Source organism: Alosa sapidissima, chromosome 16 (genome assembly GCF_018492685.1).
Source record: "Alosa sapidissima isolate fAloSap1 chromosome 16, fAloSap1.pri, whole genome shotgun sequence".
NCBI lineage: Eukaryota > Metazoa > Chordata > Actinopteri > Clupeiformes > Clupeidae > Alosa > Alosa sapidissima.
Genome location: NC_055972.1, coordinates 29,370,178 through 29,392,808, shown reverse-complemented (window position 1 = coordinate 29,392,808; position 22,631 = coordinate 29,370,178). Strand labels below are relative to the sequence as shown.

At 40.4% G+C, this 22,631-nt stretch overlaps 1 protein-coding gene and 1 long non-coding RNA gene across 2 annotated transcripts; one reads left to right on the top strand and one right to left on the bottom strand.

Moving 5' to 3' along the window:
* Window positions 1–11,588: 11,588 nt before the first annotated feature.
* LOC121684869 lies at window positions 11,589–13,699 on the bottom strand. Its single transcript, XM_042064991.1, has 4 exons — window positions 13,493–13,699; window positions 13,360–13,414; window positions 12,600–12,737; window positions 11,589–12,415 (listed from the first exon to the last, which is right to left on the bottom strand). Exons 1-4 carry the CDS (start codon window positions 13,577–13,579, stop codon window positions 11,589–11,591), a joined length of 1,107 nt encoding a protein of 368 aa, XP_041920925.1. The 5' UTR covers window positions 13,580–13,699.
* An 877-nt stretch (window positions 13,700–14,576) lies between these two features.
* LOC121685847 lies at window positions 14,577–19,662 on the top strand. The gene is made up of 3 exons (XR_006023455.1): window positions 14,577–14,802; window positions 16,639–16,972; window positions 19,482–19,662. It is a non-coding gene; the product is annotated as an uncharacterized LOC121685847 (long non-coding RNA).
* The last annotated feature ends 2,969 nt before the right edge of the window (window positions 19,663–22,631 follow it).

The window sequence follows — 22,631 nt, the reverse complement described above, 5'->3', positions numbered from 1 at the left end:
AGGCCTACCTAAGGTCCGTCTGGCTACACTGAGCTACTTGAGCTTGGTTGGCTATACTTTTTCCTCGATATAATGTCAGCTGTGTGAATGTATTTCACCACTCTAACAAAATCTGTGGATATGCGTTCATTTGGGAATCTGTGCATCTCAAAATCCTCTCTTGAATGATCCGCCATTTAACCTTAACAGAGCGGAGCTCAGCCCTATTGAGCCGTCTTGTGCTGGTGTGTTTGCACTTTACCGCGCTGGTCGGGGAAACAAATAAACAAACTCGTTAGTGGGACGAGTACATATAATAGGCCTAGTTCTAAGTTGTGTTTTAGTATTATATGTGCATTACTTTAGCTTGGGTTTTGTATTATTACCTAGAAATATGCTAACCATTCGTGCTTCAGTTCCAGACAGGTCATCATAATAAGTTATTAAAACCTTCGGGGCTAACTCCTTTTCTGCTGCAGCAGGTTTGTGCGCAACAGAGTAGACAGACATAAGATACAGTCTGAGGAGTTGCAGCATTACAGTTACCCGCAGTTGAAACTAAACCTAAGTTTCCCTCACAAACTCTGATTTGGTCGCTATACTGTAGCTTATTCCAAGCTGAACCGTTTATGAGCGTTTAGTCCTAAATGAAAACGATTCAAACTCTCTAGCCACTCACTCGCAATTCACTGACGTCAGGTTCACTTAAAGGAACCACACATACGGCTAGGCTACTGTTATGTTGTTGACTGCCGTACTATTGAGGACTATTATGAGTTCTGTCCATCATTTGGTGGTAGGTACAATTACTGCAATAAAATTATGCTTATTAAATGCTTTCCCCAAATCACTTTTCACAATTTCTTTTGCAGCGATTTTTGTGTGAGCATATCAGTGAACACCCCTGACCACTCGGTGAGTTTCACGTCTTTGTAAACGAAAGTTTAATGCGTTTTAGGAAGGATTGTTCCAGTGCACCTATGCAGCGTTCTGGAGGAGGGGGGGGCGCTACCACAGAAACCGAAAATTCTCAGGACAGCAGCATGTGTCCAAATTTCAATCTTAAACGTTCTATTTGAAAACAGGGCTTTAAGTGTAAAATACCGAACTTGTCCTTTAAGCCCACTATGAATATTAAAATACACACAAACATGTTTCCTTCATCATACAGCTTTTCTACTGGGCGGTTTACAACTTGAGTCAATTTACCCAAGTTAACCACATAGGTCTACTTGGAATACCCTTCAGATGTTTGAATGGCACTGATCTCACTTATATGTTTATGGAACCTTTCTGTGAACTGTGAATAATGCTGTTGATGGAACTTTTTCTGTCAACTGTGAACTATATTTAACTCATTAAACTTGTGTCAAACTAGTTTTGTCTATGCTGTCAAACATGGATTATGTTCCCAGTTTTGATATCGGATATGATAGCGGTCGATGCGGCGTCTATGTGTATTATGTCTATGATTGTGACATACTCTTATCTCACCCACACACACACAGAGACAGGGTGCAGATCCTGTCTGTCTGGGTGCACACTTTTACTCTCTGTTCTTAGAACTCAGCACAACAACATATAACTTGAACTCTCTGTTCTTAGAACTCAGCACCACAATATGAGGGTCATTCTACGAAAACATGCCATTTTATGTCCCTCAAACAAAAGTGCCTTACAAAGCTGAATTAACAATATTTTTTTCATAAATATTTTATATTTCAGGAAATACAATAATGGTAAAAATAAATTATTTATTTTTTAAGAATTCATCATTTTTAAAAAAATGATTTTAAGCACTTTTCGTATTAGGAATATTGCAAAAGCTATAAAAATGGCTTGTCCCTGAACTGTGCCAAAAGTTACATCATTTTCAGGAAGTGATATCCCCTGCCTTCCAGGAAGTTAATGGTGAAAAGACCAGAAAAGTGTTGTTCTCTTTTAATGATTTTTATTACAGTTTTGCTCTGTCTGACAGAAGGGGACAAGCTAGTTTTGTCAACCCTGTCACCACAAAATTATGCATTAAAAAATAATTTGATTGAAAATTTAAATGTAAATATTTAACAGCATTCTAACCTCTCTTGAATGCACACTATGTGGTGTCATGGTGTCCACCACATGGCTAGTAATGGCTGCCAATAACAATATTTCATCAACCCTGTTACTGTCAACCCTGTTACTGTCAATCATAAAATCTAATAATTAATGTGTTCAACATCAGAATTATTTATGTAACACATAATTATTTGTATAATATTCATGAATAGTTACAAGAGCACTCATATTATTTTATAACTAGATGTACCGCAGACCGGTACAAAATATGACCGCCGCCCAGTCCAGCACATTTTTTTCCACAAAAAGAAATCACGCTGAAAGGCCTATATGATTCTAACTGTCTCACTAAATTGCATTATCCACACTCAATTCTCACTGGTATCTGCTAGACAACAAGTACCAAAACATGATTAGTTCATAGATTTCACATGTAAAATTGATTTTATACAACCCCACCTCCATCTTGCCTGTTCATAATTCTGAGAAATTCTTGATTGTTTGTGTTATGTTTATGTTATGTGTGTGGGTGTGTGTGTGTGTGTGTGTGTGTGTGCGTGCTTGTGTGTGTGCCTGCGTATGTGCCTGTGCATGCAAGCGTACATATGTCTACTGTGTGAGTATGTGTCATACGTATAATTACTGTGAATGTATGTGTGTGTGTGTGTGTATCTGTTTGTGCACATGTGTGCACATGAAATGGATTAACATGACCCCTGGAGGCAAATATTTGAAAAAAAATGGTCATCCTAGGCCCTACAATTCTCAAGATATTCACAGAGAACTGTGTCTGCCCTACCCTCCTTTCGGGGGGTCCAGTCCAGCGGGGGGGCTACAGATCAAAACGAAAAATGACGGTTCCATGCCATCCATGTAGGGGTACATGCCCACCAAGTTTTGTGTACCCCGGTCATTCAGTGTCCCAGGAATCCTTGTTGGTGTACGTCACTAAATGTACACATAAATTCTTTTATTGTAAGGCCCCCCATGAACGAAAGTACACAAAACTTGGCATGCTTTCGGAGGGTGTCATAATGATCCTACACTTTTAATTTCGTGCAGTTTTGACCTTGTCAGCCAGAGATATTGTGATGAAAACACCTAATGTTTTGCTTTTTAATTTTTAACTAGGTGGCGCTATACATGAAATAAGTGGTAATGGGATGGGTTGACATACGCTACAGAGGGTGTCATAATGATCCTACACTTCCAATTTCGTGCAGTTTTGACTATGTTAGGTCACAGATACCTTCAATTACAAAACCTCATTTTTACTTTTTTGTATGGTCCTCCTAAACCCTACGGTTTTCGAGATATTCACAGAAAACTGTGTCTGCCCTACCCTCCTTTCGGGGGGTCCAGTCCAGCGGGGGGGCTACAGATCAAAACGAAAAACGATGGTTCCATGCTATCCATGTGGGGTTACATGCCCACCAAGTTTCGTGTACCCCGGTCTTTCAGTGTCCCGGGAATCATTGACGGAAATTTGGGCATGCGAATAAGCAAAAAAAAAAATATCTGACTAAACCTATATGACCGCCGCTTCGCTGCGCGGCGGTCATAATAATTTCCTTACAGTAACGTAAACGTTTCTTCAGTTAGGAGCAGTAGCCTAGTGTTTTTTTTATGTTGTATTAATTTTCATTGGCAAAAGCTAGCCTACATGAAAACCTAGAGGGAGCTGCAGCTGTTAGCATCAGCATGATCATATTAACACAGCAGGCACTAGTCCAGTGAAGGATTTTGTAAACCCCATCCCCAGAAACCAGTTTCAAACCAAGCTTGCGCTGATATGATGCATGATCACTGATCAAATTGCTATTTTCTGACAGGATGAGCACAACCAAGCCTACAAAAGCGCATGGAGATTTTAATTTTGCAACGAGAAACTGTAACACAGCTAGTTTAAGTCTAACATTAACTTGTTTGAGTTTTCTCCCCAACGTTTTCTCTGGTAGTTCACTGATCTGAGATAATGAGCAAACTACCTTAAGTAGCTCGCGTCTCGGGAGAATAAAAAAAAAAAGTTTAAAAGTTTACACACTAACGTAGCCATCACGTGGGCGCAACGTGATTTTCCAACCAATGTTTACGTTGCCGCCACCGGCAACCGGAAAAGTGAAAGACGCCGTAATGTTGCCGCCACGTTTTTTAACATTACTGCGACGTATCGGCGACATGCAGGTGTGGCAAGTTGACTCTGCCTACGCATTGACTGATTTGATTGGCCTCAGTGGGCGGGTTTAACTCAGGATATATATCGTCGGGCAGCAGCTTCCTGAACTCACGTTCCTCTGTCACCCGGAACCCGACTTGATTGTTTGGCGTGAGTGCAGGCAGTGTTGTTAGCCGCTGAGAGATCGTGGACGAGAAAGACGGTAAGCCTTTGGCTGTTTTCTTCTGTTAGCGAATATCTTTGTATAATTCAATTTCAATTCAATTTATTGTGCTTATATAGCGCCAAAACATTACACATGTATCATGGCGCTTTACAGAATGTAGGCAATCAGAGAAAAAGAAAAGAGGGAGAAAAGAAAAGGAAGAAAGAAAGAAGGAAGGCCCATGGATAACAGGGGCGAGGAAAAACTCCCTAGAATTGGAGATACATATAGGAAGAAACCTCGAGCAGATCCACGACTCAAGGGCCTGACCCATCTGCCTAGGGTCAATACGGACAGTAAGGTCTGTAAACAATGACAAATGCATATGACAGTCAGGTGTGGAGAATAGGACATGGTGTTTAAAGCACCTAAGGTGAAAGTTACAAAAGGTGGAATGATTACGTATCCGGTATGATAAAGCATTAATCATGATTTAGTGAGAGAAAGTGCAATAGTCCGGCGTCGGAATTGTCCAGGAAAGAAAGTTGTGAGGGGGCAAGTGGTGGGTCAGCAGACAGGACAGAATCCGGGCAGAGTTGTCATAGGCAGGTGATGGGGCTGTACGGGCCAGGAATCCAGGTAGGAGGACAGTAATACAGCAGTCAAGGATGGGACTTCAGGTGGGATGGGTAAGAGGAGGGCCAGGCACACGGATGGTTGATGACTGGTGATGATACACCTCACAAGTGAGGTACAGTAAGGGAGAAGAAAGAGAAATGTAGAATGGGTTAGTATTACTTGAAATCAATGTGGTTAATGTCAAGAAGTGATCAGTGGTGCCATATATTGTTACAGTAAATCATAGTGAGAATGGGCAAGAGAGGGAGAGTTGAGAGAAAGAGGGTAGGGGAGAGAGGAGGGAGGGGGGGGGGTTGTACGGCGTGGCACATGAGAAGTCCATGACAGCACTATGCTATAGCAGCATAACTAAGGCATGGTGAGGGGTAGTCGACACCAGCGCAGGTATGGTCAGTGACCACCATCTCACGCGCGACTGGGGTGCCAGTCACACGAGGACTCAGCAGGGTGGTCCATTCCAAAATCCCCGAGATGGGTGAAGTTCCACATTGCACCATACCTAACTATGGGAGGCAGTAAAGAGGTATGTTTTAAGTCTAGACTTAAAAATAGGGAGGGTGTCTGCTAATCGAATTGAGGAAGGGAGATTATTCCAGAGGAGGGGTGCACGATACCTGAAAGCTCTGCCACCTACTGTCGTTTTTGAGATTCTTGGAATTACAAGAAGGCCAGTATTCTGTGATCATAACGGTCTGGGCGGGTTATAAGAGACTAGGAGATCTTTAATATATTCTGGTGCCTGGCCATTAATGGCTTTGTACGTTAGCAGAAATACTTTGAAGTCAATGCGACTTTTAACAGGCAGCCAATGTAGAGATGCCAGGATAGGGGAAATATGTTCATATTTTTTAGTTCTAGTGAGTGTGCGAGCAGCTGCATTTTGTATAAGCTGTAGGCTCTTTAGACAGGTGTTATTGCAGCCAGCATACAGAGCGTTGCAATAATCAATCCTTGAGGTTACAAAAGCATGGAATAATTTTTCAGCGTCTGGTAAGGATAAGGACTTATCTTTGAAATGTTCCTTAAGTGATAGAATGAAGTTTTGGTAATCTGTTTTATGTGATTACTTAGTGATAGGTCTTGGTCAATTGTAACTCCTAAATTTTTAACACTTGTGGATGAGGATAGTCGAAGATCAGTAAATGTAGCCTGTGATGAGGATAGGATATCCCTCATCTTTTTTGGACCTACAACCATGACTTCTGTTTTATCGGAGTTCAAAAGCAGGAAATTATTTATCATCCATGTCTTTATATCTCTTATACATGTGTCATGTTTGGCTAACAGAGTTAATTTGTCAGGTTTTACGGAAAGGTATAGTTGTGTATCGTCTGTATAAGAATGAAATTTAATGCCATGTTTCCTAATTTCAGAGCCTAGGGGAAGCATATAGAGAGAAAATAACAGGGGCCCTAGTACTGAGCCTTGGGGCACGTCCCATAGCAAAGCAAAATTGAAGACGAGATCTCTTTTATGTCACATTAACATCTCCTAGATATAAATGAGCACTAATCAAGACCAAAGTGGTTCTCATTCTTCTCAAATGTCTCTCCTGAGAAATAAGTCTCACAGAGAGCATAGTGCGAGTTCTCCAAATTCTCTCACAGCTGTCTCTGTTCTTGGTCTCAGCTAAGAGAAAAAAATAGACATATTGTGCTGCTTTCAAATATGTCTCAATTTGATATCCTTACTTGAAAGCACCATCTCAGTTATGTCTTGGTGAGAATTCATGGTTCTGTCTCTCACATCTCACTATTTGAGTTCTCAGATTCTCTTACAGTTGTCTCTTTTCTTGCGTCTAAGCAAAAGCAAAAATGAGAGTAGTGCAAGCCATCAAATCAATATGACACATGATTTAATATCAGAAATCAATCAAATCTGTTTGCCAAAATTACTTAGATATATGGTTTATTAACATAATGTTCAATTTTCACTCAAGTCATATAATTTATTAATTACACTTTTGACTTCAAACAACACCTTTTGGATACTTTTTATAATGTGTAAACTGTCAAGATGTCAACATTTTAACAGAATTAATAGCAAAGCTCTATTGTGTATGGAGCGTCAAAAGAGTCTTAGACATAATAATACACTCTTAAAATAATAGTGCACACTTTTTAAATAATCAAGTGATTCACCCTGAAAATACAGTAAAGGCAGTTCATCTTGCCACCATACACTATACAGGCCCTTTGTTGCATCAAATATAGGTTTACGATAAATTCTAAAGATGCCTTGTACTTCTACAAAGCATTCACGGCAAGTGGTCAGATGGGAGCATGTTATTCCAATGATAAATCGATTTGTGGGTTCTTAGACTAGTTCAGGTCTTAATGGGTTAAAACTTTTCAAGCGTATTTGGAAAATGAGCTGCGAACACAATGCCAGGCATAGATGCCAAGTCAAGGAAAACAACTTTACCCAATATATGATCCAAGGAAACTACTGTATTGGCAGAGGTTTCCAATAGGGGAACAACATGACTGCATGTACCATTTGTTACAGTACATCATCTTGCAGCAAGGAAAAACCTGCACATTTGAATTCATGAACAAGGGCCCATTTGGCACATGAATGTTCTGAGGTGAAGAAGAACTCAATCTGTCCATACTTAGTTTGACCTTCACCAGAAAAAACAACTGTAAAATTGTTTCTTCTATTGCCTTTGCCATAGTGTTTTGATGTGAGATAATTTCTCTTAACTTGTGCCCTGTGAAAGACCTTTACTGTTTTAGAATTGATACAGTGACCAGTCTGTCTTTCCAATGTAGAGATGTGAACTGTGTCCAGTTGAAGTTCACTAGATGCTCCATATACTTTAGCCCTTGACAAATCATTATTTTCCTGACAAAAACTATTATCTTTAGTCATCCGTGTGTAAAATTCAGCTATGGCATTCCCTGGCTTTATGGTTTGTGAAATAACAGGAATAGACTGCACACGTTTGACTGCATGGACCATCTGCATTGGTATATTTTGAGTGCCATGTATCAGCCTTAACGAATATCCATTCTTGTCTTCAAAATGGAAACAAGAATGAGTCCATAATGGACCAAGGACCCTGACACTGTCTGCTAGGTGCACGAGAAGGTGTACATTTGCTGTTTGGTACCGCACACCATAGAGATCAGCCATTTGAGAACAAAAGTTCCACAGTAGTTTCTCTGCATGATCAATCTGTTCAACTGATATGGATTCCATCAATAAAATGAAAATAGCTTCACTTAGTAGAAGGAAGTGATTGTAGTACAGTGTTGCAAGAATTCCACGGAAAACAACAGGTCCATAAAAGATCAAAAGATCCCGATATTCTGATGCTTTAAAAAACATTCTGTGCGATGCCACTGATCGAGGATATCTAATTGAGGATGGAGGAGAGATACCCTGAAATCGCCTGTCAATTTCTTTGGCATTTTTTGCCATGCTGAAGGGCTGACGAGAAAACTCTGTAGAAAACCACATAACCATCAAAAGACGCATTACTCCAAGAAGGACTGAGTGCATGTAATCTATGCCAGTGCCTTTGATAAGGTTATAACCCTTAAGTTTGCTAAGCCAACAGGGACCCTTAACCCCTTTAACAGTGGTTTTGGTCTCATTTGCATATCAAAAGCAAACTTTTCATTTGTGCGCAGTGGCCCTTTTGGATCCCCATGTTGGTATGGAAATGCATGGACATGTCCCCTTTCCCCCATCCTCACAGTCTCTCCTGGCTGCTCACATTTATGACATCCAAATTTACCATTGTATTGCACTGAATTAAGGACTAATGCCTTAGCAGGCAAGTCACATGTTCCAGCAATGGTGAGCACTTTACACAGAAAAGGTTCAGATGTCAACCCTGCAGGTTGCACAAGAATTCCGTTGTCTGCTAGTTTACTCAGTGTGTCACTTAGTGGTCTAAGAAATGTAACCATGGATGGTTTTGCATCCCCATACCAAAGTCCAGCAAATATCATATTCTCTCTTTTTGTGCGTTCCATGACGTTTAATTCATTAATGACACAATAAAAGGGCCACACTGAAAATTTTGACGATTTGAAAATAGGCAGTGGTGGAGGAAGTACTGAAACTCAGTACTTAAGTAAAAGTACAAATACACAGAGAAATATTTACTTTAGTAAAAGTAAAAGTACCACAATGACAACCCTACTTAAGTAAAATTAAAAAGTACCTGCTTTTAAATGTACTTTAAGTATTAAAAGTAAAAGTATTTGCATAATGATTTATTATGACCGCCGCGCAGCGAAGCGGCGGTCATATAGGTTTAGTCAGATTTTTTTTTTTTTTTCTTTTTTCTTTTTCGCATGCCCAAATTTCCGTCAGTGAGTCCCAGGACACTGAAAGACCGGGGTACACGAAACTTGGTGGGCATGTAACCCCACATGGATAGCATGGAACCATCGTTTTTCGTTTTGATCTGTAACCCCCCCGCTTGACTGGACCCCCGAAAGGAGGGTAGGGCAGACACAGTTTTCTGTGAATATCTCGAAAACCGTGGGGTTTAGGAGGACCATTTTTTTTTTGTATGTTGATCTCAAGGGGCCATGTCAACCCATTCCATAACCACTCATTTCATGTATAGCGCCACCTAGTTAAACACAAAAAAGTAAAAATGAGGTGTTGTAATTGAAGGTATCTGTGACCTAACATAGTCAAAACTGCACGAAATTGGAAGTGTATGATCATTATGACACTCTCTGTATGCACGCCAAGTTTTGTGGAATTCCGTTCATTGGGGGCAACACAATAAATTAATTTATGTTACTATACACCAACTGGCCTGTAGGTGGCCGGAGACAGTTTTCTGTGAATATCTCGAGAACCGTAGGGCCTAGGAGGTCCATCTTTTTTATGTATGTTGGTCTTAAGGGGGCATGTCAACCCATCCCATTACCACTTATTTCATGTATAGCGCCACCTAGTTAAAAATTAAAAAGCAAAACATTTGGTGTTTTCATCACAATATCTCTGGCTGACAAGGTCAAAACTGCACGAAATTAAAAGTGTAGGATCATTATGACACCCTCCGAATGCATGCCAAGTTTTGTGTACTTTCGTTCATGGGGGGCCTTACAATAAAATAATTTATGTGTACATTTAGTGACGTACACCAACAAGGATTCCCGGGACACTGAAAGACCGGGGTACACGAAACTTGGTGGGCATGTACCCCCACATGGATAGCATGGAACCGTCATTTTTCGTTTTGATCTGTAGCCCCCCCGCTGGACTGGACCCCCCGAAAGGAGGGTAGGGCAGACACAGTTCTCTGTGAATATCTTGAGAACTGTAGGGCCTAGGATGACCATTTTTTTCCGTATGTTTGCCTCCAGGGGTCATGTTAACCCATTTCATGTGCACACATGTGCACAAACAGATACACACACACACACACATACATTCACAGTAATGTCACAGGCACAAACACAAGCACGCACGCACACACACACGCACACGCACACACACACACACACACACATAACATAAACATAACACAAACAATCAAGAATTTCTCAGAATTATAAACAGGCAAGATGGAGGTATAAAATGAATTTTACATGTGAAATCTATGAACTAATCATGTTTTGGTACTTGTTGTCTAGCAGATACCAGTGAGAATTGAGTGTGGATAATGCAATTTAGTGAGACAGTTAGAATCATATAGGCCTTTCAGCGTGATTTCTTTTTGTGGAAAAAATGTGCTGGACTGTGCGGCGGTCATATTTTGTACCGCTCTGCGGTACATCTAGTTCTGGTTATCTACTAGGGTGATCTGCTGAGTAATATCATTCAGCAAAACACGAGAGCCTGAAGTTTAACGGGGTAGACAAGGGAAACGTCGGGTGGATCGTAATGCCAATTATGCTGATTGAACAGAAACGTTGCTGAGAAAGGTGTCTTTATGATTAAGTTCAGTTTCACTTGCGCAGACGCATAGACATTGAATGAGCGCTCACGTTACTACCCCCCAATTGTAGGCTATGCATCTTTATTTAATCACACACAATTAAGGAATATTTCCTAATCTGGAAAATGTTACGTTTTTTCCGGCCACCGGTTCATTAATAGTCTACCATTCATTTGTGCCGCAAATGATCAGACGTGTGACAGAAGCATGGGCATAGCCTGTAACTTCGCTGATCCGCGGATAGCAATCTCATCGGAGAGGAGGCCCTAACGCTGCAGATAACAGACAGAGAAAGGCACAGAACACAGTTGCATGTACAGTGTAGCCATGGGTCTGGTGAATATAGCCTACCGAATGCAGATGGCTACAAGCTCACGCTTTGCCTGGTCTAGACTAGAAGCTTATGTTTCTAAGAATGCACGTAGCGCTCCAGAATCTTTGGTAGCAACCCCCCGGTAAAACAAACGTGTTTGTCAGAGAGAAAAAAAAACTGATCATAAAATGTATCGTAAAAAGGAACGATGGTGTTGTAGAAATGTAGTGGAGTAAAAGTACAGATAATTGCTGTAAAATGTAACGAAGTAAAAGTCAAAAGTATGCACTATAAATTTTACTTAAGTAAAGTACAAATACGTGGAAAATTTACTTAAGTACAGTAACGAAGTATTTGTACTTCGTTACATTCCACCACTGAAAATAGGTACCCCATCTGTGTTCCAAGTAAGTGAGATGTTTTTAGGGTCACTAAGAGGACCACCCCCATCTACAAGCTGTTTGTAAACTTCTGCATCATATATATCTTCAACATTGTTGGGATCCGTTTTCTTCCTGCTAAATCTAAAGTTAAGCTTCTCCTGAAAACCTGGCTTGAGAAACAATGATCTTATTTGAGCCTCAATTGGAATCTCTATGAAGGATGAGGATTTATCTTCTGACATAGTAGCTCCACAAGACAGACATTCCAATTGTGCACTTTCTAATGACCCAAAACAATTACTGCAATATTTATGCAATACAATAGGGGATGATGCAGAACGGGAGAAAAAGAAGTCTTTGAACTTCTGTATACTGTTTAAGCAGTTTGTGTTCAGACTGTCGGGACAAAGCAACTTGAGCATTTTAAGCAAATCACTAAGGGCCTTATCAGTTACTTTATGACAGTTTACATAAGCCATGATGATCAAAAGGCACTCTGACACAGTTATTGATGCATTGTCATATAATGGCTTGTCTGTTGTGTCCTTGAAATTTGACTCTTCTGCACACTCCTCACTCAAATCCTCTTCAAATCCCTCTCTGAACATATGTCCATCATCATACGTCCAAACCCCCACATCAGGGAGAGCTTCCTCAAATGATTGAGATGGATCATACTCAACACTGCCTTGTAGTTCAGTTGTTAGGCCATCAGGGGGATCTCTGAAGGCTGATCTGGAAGATGATTCTTCATAGTCTTCAAAAGAGTAAACAGTTGAAATACTCTCTTGTGCCATGCTCCCTTGTGCTGGTAATAAAATTGAACAAAAATCATTATGGGTAAAAATAAACAAACAAACCTTGTCACAATTCAAAACCTACATTGTCTCAGCCTGTTCACTTTCTGACACTCAAATAATTGTCATATTTTAGCAGGATCTGCTCAATATACTATACATCACTAGACAGACAGACACAGACAGACTGTATACCTGGCAGGTGGTGAGAGGTTTGATGTTCCAGAGTGAGTGGGGTAGATCCTGCATGTACAACCGGAGGTTGGACTTGTTCGTTCTGGGCTCCTCCAGGAGGCACCCCAACCTCCTGCCGTGTTCCCCAGGTGCTACATCCTGACAGAGAACAGTACACACATCAATGGTTCACACAATTTTCTGGATCAATTAGTAGAGATTATCATCAAGAAACGTTCTTGCACGAAACTCAAAAAATTAAAACATGAAAAACACAAGAGGCAAGTTGACATTAATGGAATATATTATATAAATACAGGTAATGGGATGCATATTCTTTTCCCCCCACATCTTGATCACATTGTAGCAGTTTATGTTTAAATATCTTTCTGTGTTTGTGGTAACATGTAATCGACAGGGTTGAATATAACTCATCACATACACACAACACACAAATAACAATAAGAAGTTGTGGGCCCTTAGGTGAATGAGTAGCGGGACAGGTTTTGGAAGGATATGATAGCAGCTGACAGTGACAAACAACAAGTGACACTGTCAATAATGACTAGAATGCCACAGCAGCAAACCAAACATGAGGCTACAGCCACACAGTGACCTACTGTATATGAAAGGATCATGGCCTTATGTTATTAACAGCCTTAACTTAGAGGTGAAAGGTTCAAAGTATACAAAGCATACAGCTAAGATAACTCACATTTCAAATTTCATTCTTAACACGTGCTACTGTAATCAGGATGACATACATGCACACACCTCTTACCTAAATATTGCTGATCAGTCTCCACATGAACATTGGTGGCTTCAGGTAGGGATGACTGCAGTGAGGAAAATTAGGTATTAAATATCATATCTGCTGCAAATTTGCTGCAACAAAGCTAAGCCAGGCTTCTCACCAATTGTGCAATCCTTCTTGGTCGTTTATTTGGGTCTTCTTCATTACCAGTCCTTCTCCATCGTTTTCCAGGTTTTCGTCTGGTCATTTTGACACTCCAATTCTATAAAAATATAGACACAAGTTGCTGGAATATAGAGTGAAGTCTAAGTAAGACTTAAGAAAAGGCATCAAGTGTTTGTTCCATCTGATCAACTCTTTAGTAAACAGAAATACATTTTCTAGCAAGCATCAATTTTATGTTAGCTACCAGAGATAACAGACCTTTATTATTAATTTTTTAAATCAAAGTACAAAATAATTTGCATCATATTCTTAAAGTAGCAAAAGTATTTATCATTTTGATCACTTTAATGTAAATGTAATGTAAGCTCATTGTTATTACCAATAACATGATGTATAATTTACATAAATAATCTAATAATTAACTGTGTATAAGCATGAAATATAAATTATCAAGAACCAATAGGCTATAACATACATGCCAACCAACCCCATGCAACACATGAATGCACTATAATCACTATAATCATAAATAAATACAAAAGTGGAATCATTTGTACACAAAAAGTGCATTTGTTTTAAAGCTAAGATGTCAGGCTTTCATTTGATAACAGATAACAAAGACAACGATATTTGAACCCCAGGAAAAAGTGTGCCAACCAGCCCTAACTTTACAACAAATCTGCTTAGACCCAACTATGCTTAGAAAATGTCACCACTGAATCAATAATAGCAGCTACCGTTTTAATGTGATTAGCTATACAGTGTGATTTGTCCCAAATAATTGCACAACTATTCTTTGAGACGTGTATTTCCATGTTTTCACCTTTCTGAAGAGTTTGAAGTATATGAGCTTCGCAAACATATATATATATATATATATATGTATATATATGTGTATATATGTATATATATATATATATATATATATAGCGAGTTGTAATCATTTTAATACAAAAATATCTGATGTTCTGCTGCCTCGCTAGACATATTAGCTAACGTTAGCTAGTGTCTAGGTAGATGCCTCTTTGAATGCGGCATCTCGTTATATCGGCGTTTCGTAACACTAAGACGTGAAAAACTTCTACCTGGTGTCAAAGATCCTTAATATACAAAGATAAAGCAGGTCAGGCTTCTACAATGGAATGGAATTGTACACAGTTCCTGCCTCCTAAAAGGGTGTGGTCAGAATGCGCTGACGCGACATTGTTGATGGAATGCCTCAAAGATTCTTCATTTTCGCGCCTTTCTCTTGACTGGAGCTAACCTGGGTGACTGAATATTGGAGAAATGCGGTCTGATTTCGAGGTAAGTTGCTGTTTGTATTACAAGTTGAAATATTTGAAGGTATTTGTGTTTAGTCTGTGTCTATGTAATGAGTTAGCTATGTAATAAAATATCTGCTGAGTTTAGCACTATTATAACCTTGTATCGCCGTCATGAATATTAGCTCATTGGGGAGTAGCTGAGTAACTTAGCTAGCACTAGCTGACGTTAGCTCACCATCTGATAGCTGAGGTGCTAGCAGATACCTATCAGATTAATTTGGAAGTGTAACGGCGCCTATTATCAGATGGAAAGTCAGGAAATTATTTTGTGTGTGTGTGTAGCTTGAATACCTTCATTTTTATGGGAGCCTATTCCCCCTTGTTATCTGTTGCTGGTTGGTCACAATTGTAAACATGACCTAAAATCAGCATCAAGATGGCTTGTGGATCCGATCTACTAACCGAGAGGTCTTTTACAGGCAAGCAACATTGATTTAGCAGGTAGAAGTTTTGAAATGTATTTAGCTGCTAATCAAAAAAGAGTATATGTACACAGTTGTAGTGGTGCATTTCATTTTATTACCAGCCTAGCTTTTAAGCTCATGCTTCATGAAATCAATCATACAGAACATCTCAGCAAACCATGAGAAAGTAGCTCGAAAAAAAAAAAAACTATTTAGATTATAACATAACCCTGTTGTCTGCCTTATCCAGCACGACTCGGATCAGGGTGGCTTCTACGACCACATGAGAAAAGGAACCAGGTGGACTCTGCCAATTATTATTATCAGTCTAGCTGCTAGCTAGCTAGTGAAACATTTTGTTTTTCTCCGGATTCGCTGTGCGTCCTCCACGATGCGGCGATTTTCTCCTCGGATTTCTGCCCCAATCCTGCACATGACATATTTTTTTAATAATTTGTCCCTTATGGGAAATGCGTGGTCAGGGTGTCGCTCAATTATCGTATTGAATATATCGGTTTTTAGTATTTTTTCTGTAATTGTCTTGCACAGCCCCTCATCGGTCCAATGGGACTTGATGAGGGGTGCAAGATTCTCCTCTAATTTGGTCAAAATCTTTCTCAAAATAGCTGAGGGCTCAATTAAATTGGCAGTGTCAGAATATCTTTTTTTTTTTAGAAAAGTGGATGAGTTGCTGCTGGGTACACTGTAGTTGTGTTCAACTTTACTGTCATAGACTAGCAGCGCATCACATTCAGGGCATGCTGATATTATAGGGTCCCCCTTGATTTCCCTTACTAGCCACCCACAAATGTATGTCAGCACCTCCTCCTCTAGGTCATTTAGCCTATTCTGGTCCTCTGATATCAGTTCAAGAAGCTCAGTGTCCAGTTCAGTGTCCAGTTCATTGATGCCATCATCTGGAACATACTAAATGTAATAGAATTGTGTAAGTATGAGCATATGTTAGGCCCACATGGTGGATATACATTTCTATACATACCTATGGTGTTTAATGATACAGACCTGAGGTGTTGGCATTTGGGCATTGCCAGAGTGGGTTGTTGTTGGCCTAGTGCTGTTAAGCAGGAGGGTGCCATTATCAGACAGGCAGTTGGTTCCTATGTTATTTGAAAGCTCTGCTATAGAGGCACTTTTCAGTGATGCTGCAAATTCTCTAGCTGAAGGGTTAAATCGGTGGCCACCTTTGCCACGGATGACTGAGAACAGGTTCTTTGGAGGGAGAGAATTTTCCTTTAGAGTATGGTTGTTATAAGAGATTGTATTTACAGTTGAATGTCAGGACTTGTTTACCAATCCATCCATCCTGTACTACTGTTTGTATTTACCTCAAGGCAGTCCTGATTTAGTTTAGCGGTACAAATGAATGACATGTCTGCATATTCTCTCCCCAGTTGCTGCACAAGTAGAAGGACGCTACGGATGGTGAGGATGAACCCGCGCTGACAGGGAGGAATGAAGTTGGGCCTGTGATATTCAGAGTATAAGTCAATACTATATTACAATGCATACATTGTGTTCTGTAACTGTCACTGTGAAAGTCAAACTTTCCTCTGTATGAAAAAAACCTAACACACTGAGAAGGATTGCTACACATTCTGTTCTCTAACAACCTGAAGGTCCAAGACTCAATCCACTGAAGGCTCTCCATAAGATGTTGGATCTGGTATGTGCTTCGTGGTCCTATAGGACGACGCCATGGGCAGGGGTCAGAGATGCGCCTGAGAAGTAAGTGTTTGTGTTTGTAATCAAGTGTTGATGTTAAAAATGCAGTAAGGGATTTAGAATTTTCAGATGGACACTTTTACCGTGAATTTAAGATATCAAAAAGCCTGTTCATGGCCTCAAAGAAGTCAGCTGTAGGGTTTGCCTCACTTGGCAGCCTCTCCAGCTCTATCATAGTCTTCATTCCTATTGTGTTAGCATATAAAGGGTCATATTAAGCAGTGAAATGTGCAGGTGTAAGGACTTCATTTTAAGAACATAATTCCTTACCAGCAGCCACAGTGTGACTGAAGACTTGCGTAGCAAGGCGCACACGCATGTTACTGAATGGTGGCAGTGAAACATGCTTGTCTGTGATTTTGGGGGCCAGTCTCACAGTGTTTTGTTTGTCAGTGCTGTAGAATGCAGCAAAGTGTTTCCACTGCACCTGATGTGGTCCGATCTGTAACATGACAGTGTAAATGTATGTTGCCATTTGGTTTGTTGGTGTTGTCTACGATACGATACAATTATTAGATATATGGAGAATTAAACTAACCTTCAGGTCATGTTTTTTAAGATTGTTTCGCACAGACTTCACTAGGTGAGGTACGTCAAACATTAGTGGAATTCCCACCCCATCCACAGATATGCAGTGTGCACTCTCACTTGTGTCTTTTATATCAAGACTGGCTCCTAACAACTTCAGTGTTTTGAGGTTTGATGTTGATTGGTCACAGACCACAGAAAACACCTGTTGTGAGAGATTGGCTGTGTAAGCATGACCATCTCATGTAGGGATGTATGCAGAGAAGTTTTTTCTATTATTTCATTGCATTCAAACTCACAGTGAACCCAATCTGTCTCAGCCTTCTCACTGCTATTGATATAATAGTGGCTGTCTCCTCCGAGGAGAGGGTAGCTTTAGCCAAAAAGTATCCCAGGGCCTGCAGAATGCACAGTGTTGATGGTGCAGGTTATGTATGAGTATCTTGTTCATTTTCAGCCTAGGTGTAGTAAAGGTATGTGTAATGTCAGAATTGTCAATCTGTCCAATCACTAAAGGCACAAAGCTCACCTGCTTCCACTTAGAAGCTGCTCCTCGAGCCATCAGCACCATTGCCTGATTGGCTACCTCACCTTTGGAGGTCAGCCCATCTATCTTATCGAAGGCACGGTTGTAATCAATGTGCTTTTTAATGGCCATTTCATCAAAAATTAATGACACTACCAGTTGGGATGGCTTCATCGTTTTTGCCATTAATGCCATCTGGTGCAAAATTGAATCAAGGAAACCTGGCTGCAATGTAAAGCAACACTAACCTGTTAGTTGAATAAGCATAATGTATGTATTAAAAACAAATGTCAACACATTTCGATATAAATCTTACTTTAAAATGGCCAACATTTGAGTTGATAAATCTTTGGAGGGTTGATTGACATGGGAGAATAAAATGCCTCCTTAAGGTCCGGTAGGCATTTGGACTGTGGTGGAATATTTGGACTCCAAGCTGCTTTACAGATGTTGGGAATTTTCTACCTTTGCTTTTTTTGCCAAAACTTTTCAGTTGAAAGCTAACAAACTCCGCTGAATCTGGTGGTAGGTTTGTCAGGGCATCAACCAGTTTGTTCTTTCCCTGTTCAGCTGAAAGTCTTGTAAATTGGAAAAGGGGTTGTTTGTTTTAATCAAAATAGATAAAGAATCAGAACATCTAGATTATATTCCGGAAGCCCAGAGCCTTTTGATTAAAAGAAGACCGCATCAACATTTGAACACAGACCCATCAGGGAATGAACCAGAATGATATCTGACTGGTGGACTTCAGACCAAGTTTATACATAGCAGGGTATTCTGATAAACAGCCATTTTCCCCTCCTTTATCTTGGAACATAATGCAGTAGGCCTACAGTATGGGGCCACATCCCCTGCATGGCCCCATGTTCAAATGCTGATATTCGTTTCGCTTGATCAAAAGGCTCCGAATTGCTGTACTAATAGGCAAACCCACTTTGCTTTAAGGTCTCTAATTTGAGCTTGGAGTTTCCTCTTGATGACCCTCTCTCTCTTTAGCTGCATGTTTGAACGTTTCCGACCTTCCCTCTCCCTCCGTAGCTGCTGCAGGAGTTGTGATTTCTCTCTCTCCATTTGGAGCTCTTTCTCCGACTGTCCCTATTGTTAAAATAGTCATGTGATGTCATCAGCCTTAGTCCTCTTTCAAGTACTTTTATCTACACAGGTGTTATGATGCCAGGTTTTTATATACCACCAAATGGCATCTACATACACTGATTGAAAGTCAGCCTTATGTTACTTGTACTTATGTAAAGCCAGCTACCTTACTACTACTACTTACTTCTACTATGTCCTCTAGTATGTCTCCTATTTCTTCCATTTCTGGATGGTCTGCATCTTCCCCCATTTGGCCATTCACTATCACTCTGTCCTCTCCTTTAAAAACATGTCTGTATTATATTTCCAATGTAATGCATGATTGATTTTAAAAAATGTTTTGCTGTTGTCTCTTTGTTTTAGGTACTGTGCATGCTGGTCATATCACTTCAATCGTCAGACAACAAAGGGATGAAGAGATTCTACTCTCCCGCATGCACACTAATCTATTGATGATGTTAGTTAATTTAAAGACAAGTGCAGTATTTAGTTTTGTAAATGCTTAACTGTAATCTATGTATAGGGTCAACACCTACCCATATTTCCATGTCTCTGCAAGACACGTCTACTGCCATTTGATGGAGGGGGATTAGGACAGTTGATCTTAGTGGGAATAGCATCGTCTGTAAGACGCTTTCTTTTTTGCTGTAAAATACATTATCATTATTGTGCTATTCCTTATTCCTCCAGGGAGACTGCAGAATGTGGATATGTATGCAGGTGTTTAATTGTGGGATTTGCTAAAAATGTGAATTTCAAATAAAAACATACCATATGGACAATCATGCTAGTTTCAAAGTGAGCCTCACACACTCCAAACCCTCCTTTTCTCAGGTTTTCCTGCTTGGAGCGGATGGACAGGTCGGCTCTCCTTATATTAACAAGCCACCTCTTTCTTCTAGTAGTTCAATAATATGGTATAGAAAAGATAAATGTCAGTGTGTATCATATTTTAAGCTTTTTCATCAAGATGTAAGTATTGTGGTTGAGTAGGCTTAACTTAGTGCATGGTTGGTAGGCCTAACGATAATGGCCGTGTGGTGGCGCTGTGGGATACATCGATTGGCGCTACCTAATTAAACATCAGTGGTAAGGCTAAGTGAGAAAACAGACTTTCTTTCTAACGTCGTTTGGTTAAGTGTGGAAATTAGCTGTCCAGATGATGTGATATGGCCTACTCGTTAAACATAAATATAGGAACACACTAGCCTAGCCTATGTTAGCCTATTTCATGGTGTATGGCCGTCAGTTATTGGCTATTTGATATGTCCTTATAATCTGGAAACAAACTATGCTGTTATGCTACTACACTACATACCTATCTACGTCCGGAGGGAAGGAGAAGACCGAAAGGTGTCTGTTATTGCAGCCAATTGCAGCACAAAGTTTTGGCATTTTCGGGATTGAGTGATCAATATCGAAGTGGTAAGCAACGGTAAATGAGCAACGGTAACCTATGTATTTGGATCTTTGAATATTCTTATAAGAACATTCGGCTACCTAGTAGATCGCGTGCCAGTGGGTTACAAAAACAGACAGACAAGTGGCAAACAAAGTCGTTTTTCTCGTTAACTGTTTATTTGAAAAACGCCATGTCGATGTCAGAATGTAAGGAACAAATGTGAATTACAGAAAATGCATTAAAATGTCCGATCTCGAACTGTATAATTAAGGGCTGGGGCATAATCCGAGAAAAAATGATTTCTTCCATAGGGCCACAGTGTAAAGAATCTCTCGCTAGTCTCCTAAAAAGGCGTGGCGCTAATGAACCCTACGTCATAGGGGAACAGGAAGAACCCTTCTGTGAATCGTCTCGCTTTATCAACCGTCTCTGCTGGTGTGTTAACAGAGTCCGTTAATTCTCAAAACAAAACAATTTACGCTATTACTTACTTTTAGTCGTTATTCTTAACAGAGACTCCTGCTTCTTCCAAACGAATCAAGCCAGTCTAGCCACCATGCTGGTTCTTCCAGAGACCCCTGTCCCACTGCTGATGGTCAACTACACGACGTTGTGAAGAGTTGAATAAAGAAATTATTTTTGTGAAATATTTAACTGAGGAGTGGTCCTTTGGAAGGTGGTAACGTTAATGGCGTCTGTTCAACAATTAAAACTTCGCTTGTGACCATGCACTCATTTGGCGGCCCTTGACTGTAAAATGTTTGAGTATCAAATCAAATGAGTAAGAATGGAAATTTCGACTTTTTTTTTTTTTTTACTACTGCGGTCATGTAAAGCATTATAAAATAAAGTCAATCATATTTTACTCTGTAGGCTAGCAGACCTATGTGAGTAAAGCCTCGTCAATGGTAATATGGTGTGTTGTGAAGACATCGTGCCAATCATGTGTTGTGATCTCGCCGCTGGAGCAAGATTGGTGTCGTGAAGCCTTGCGCACGCGCAGTTCGACCCAAAGACTGTGCTCGATGAGTGCCCATAAAACGTTGGTATATGGCCGCCGAGTGGAGGGACTTGTCTAAAAGGACTTTGGTTCAAGCAGACGTAGGACTTTCATGTACTTCGAGTGCAGTGAAGTGCAGCCCTGCAGTCAGATAATGGTGCACAGCCAATGGGATTTTTACGTGCGCAGCTTTTTGATTTAGTGTTGTCTTACACTTCCTATGTTTCATGGACTGTAAAGGTAGGCTATGTGTTTATTTAGTCATTTTAATACAGAATTAACTTTGATGAAATTATAATCAGACACTTCAAACCCCCCCCCCAAAGAAAAACTCATCTGATCTGCACGATCAGGGCTCTCAAGTTTTGAAGGAGTGAGACTTTGTTTCTCGGGGGCGGGGGGCGTGGCATTGGCACAGTGCCACGCCCCCTCCCCCTGATCGAAGTACATGAAAGTCCTACGTCTGCTTGAACCAAAGTCCTTTTAGACAAGTCCCTCCACTCGGCGGAGTGGTAAACTTCTACAACAAGAGCCCTATGGCATTGTTTTGGTAGGAGAATGAAGCCATACAGCTCTTCTATTAGGAGGTTTACCACTTACTCTGAGTTAACTTACCCAGGTTTGTCACTAAACCACGTCCTTGAAATACCCCCCAAGTGACCTCTCCCCGATTGTCAAACAGGCCTCAATTCATGAAGCTAACTAGCCAATTAGGCATCACTTCACAAAAGACCCACACAGCCAGACGCTGAAGAGAAAAGACGAGTGTAACACCTTTTGAGGGAGACAGGAGAGATACTTGAGGTTGGAATCATGCTCTGGGCAAAACTGGATTCCTTCTCATTTTCCCAGAGAGGAGCAACAGGCAAAAAATACCATTATAGTGGATAGGAGCCAACTGTCTGAGCATGGCGAGGAAATCCCAGCGTTGAATCCATCATCTGACGGGGGACATGCAACAGGCTGCAACACCGCTGCCCCACCACCTTATGGGTAGGCTAGTCATAAGTATTACATAATCGCCTGTGCCCACAAGTTCAAAACTTTTAATCATTATCCATTCAACCCCCCAAAAAACACCATTAGGATAACTTTGTTATCTAATCTGTGA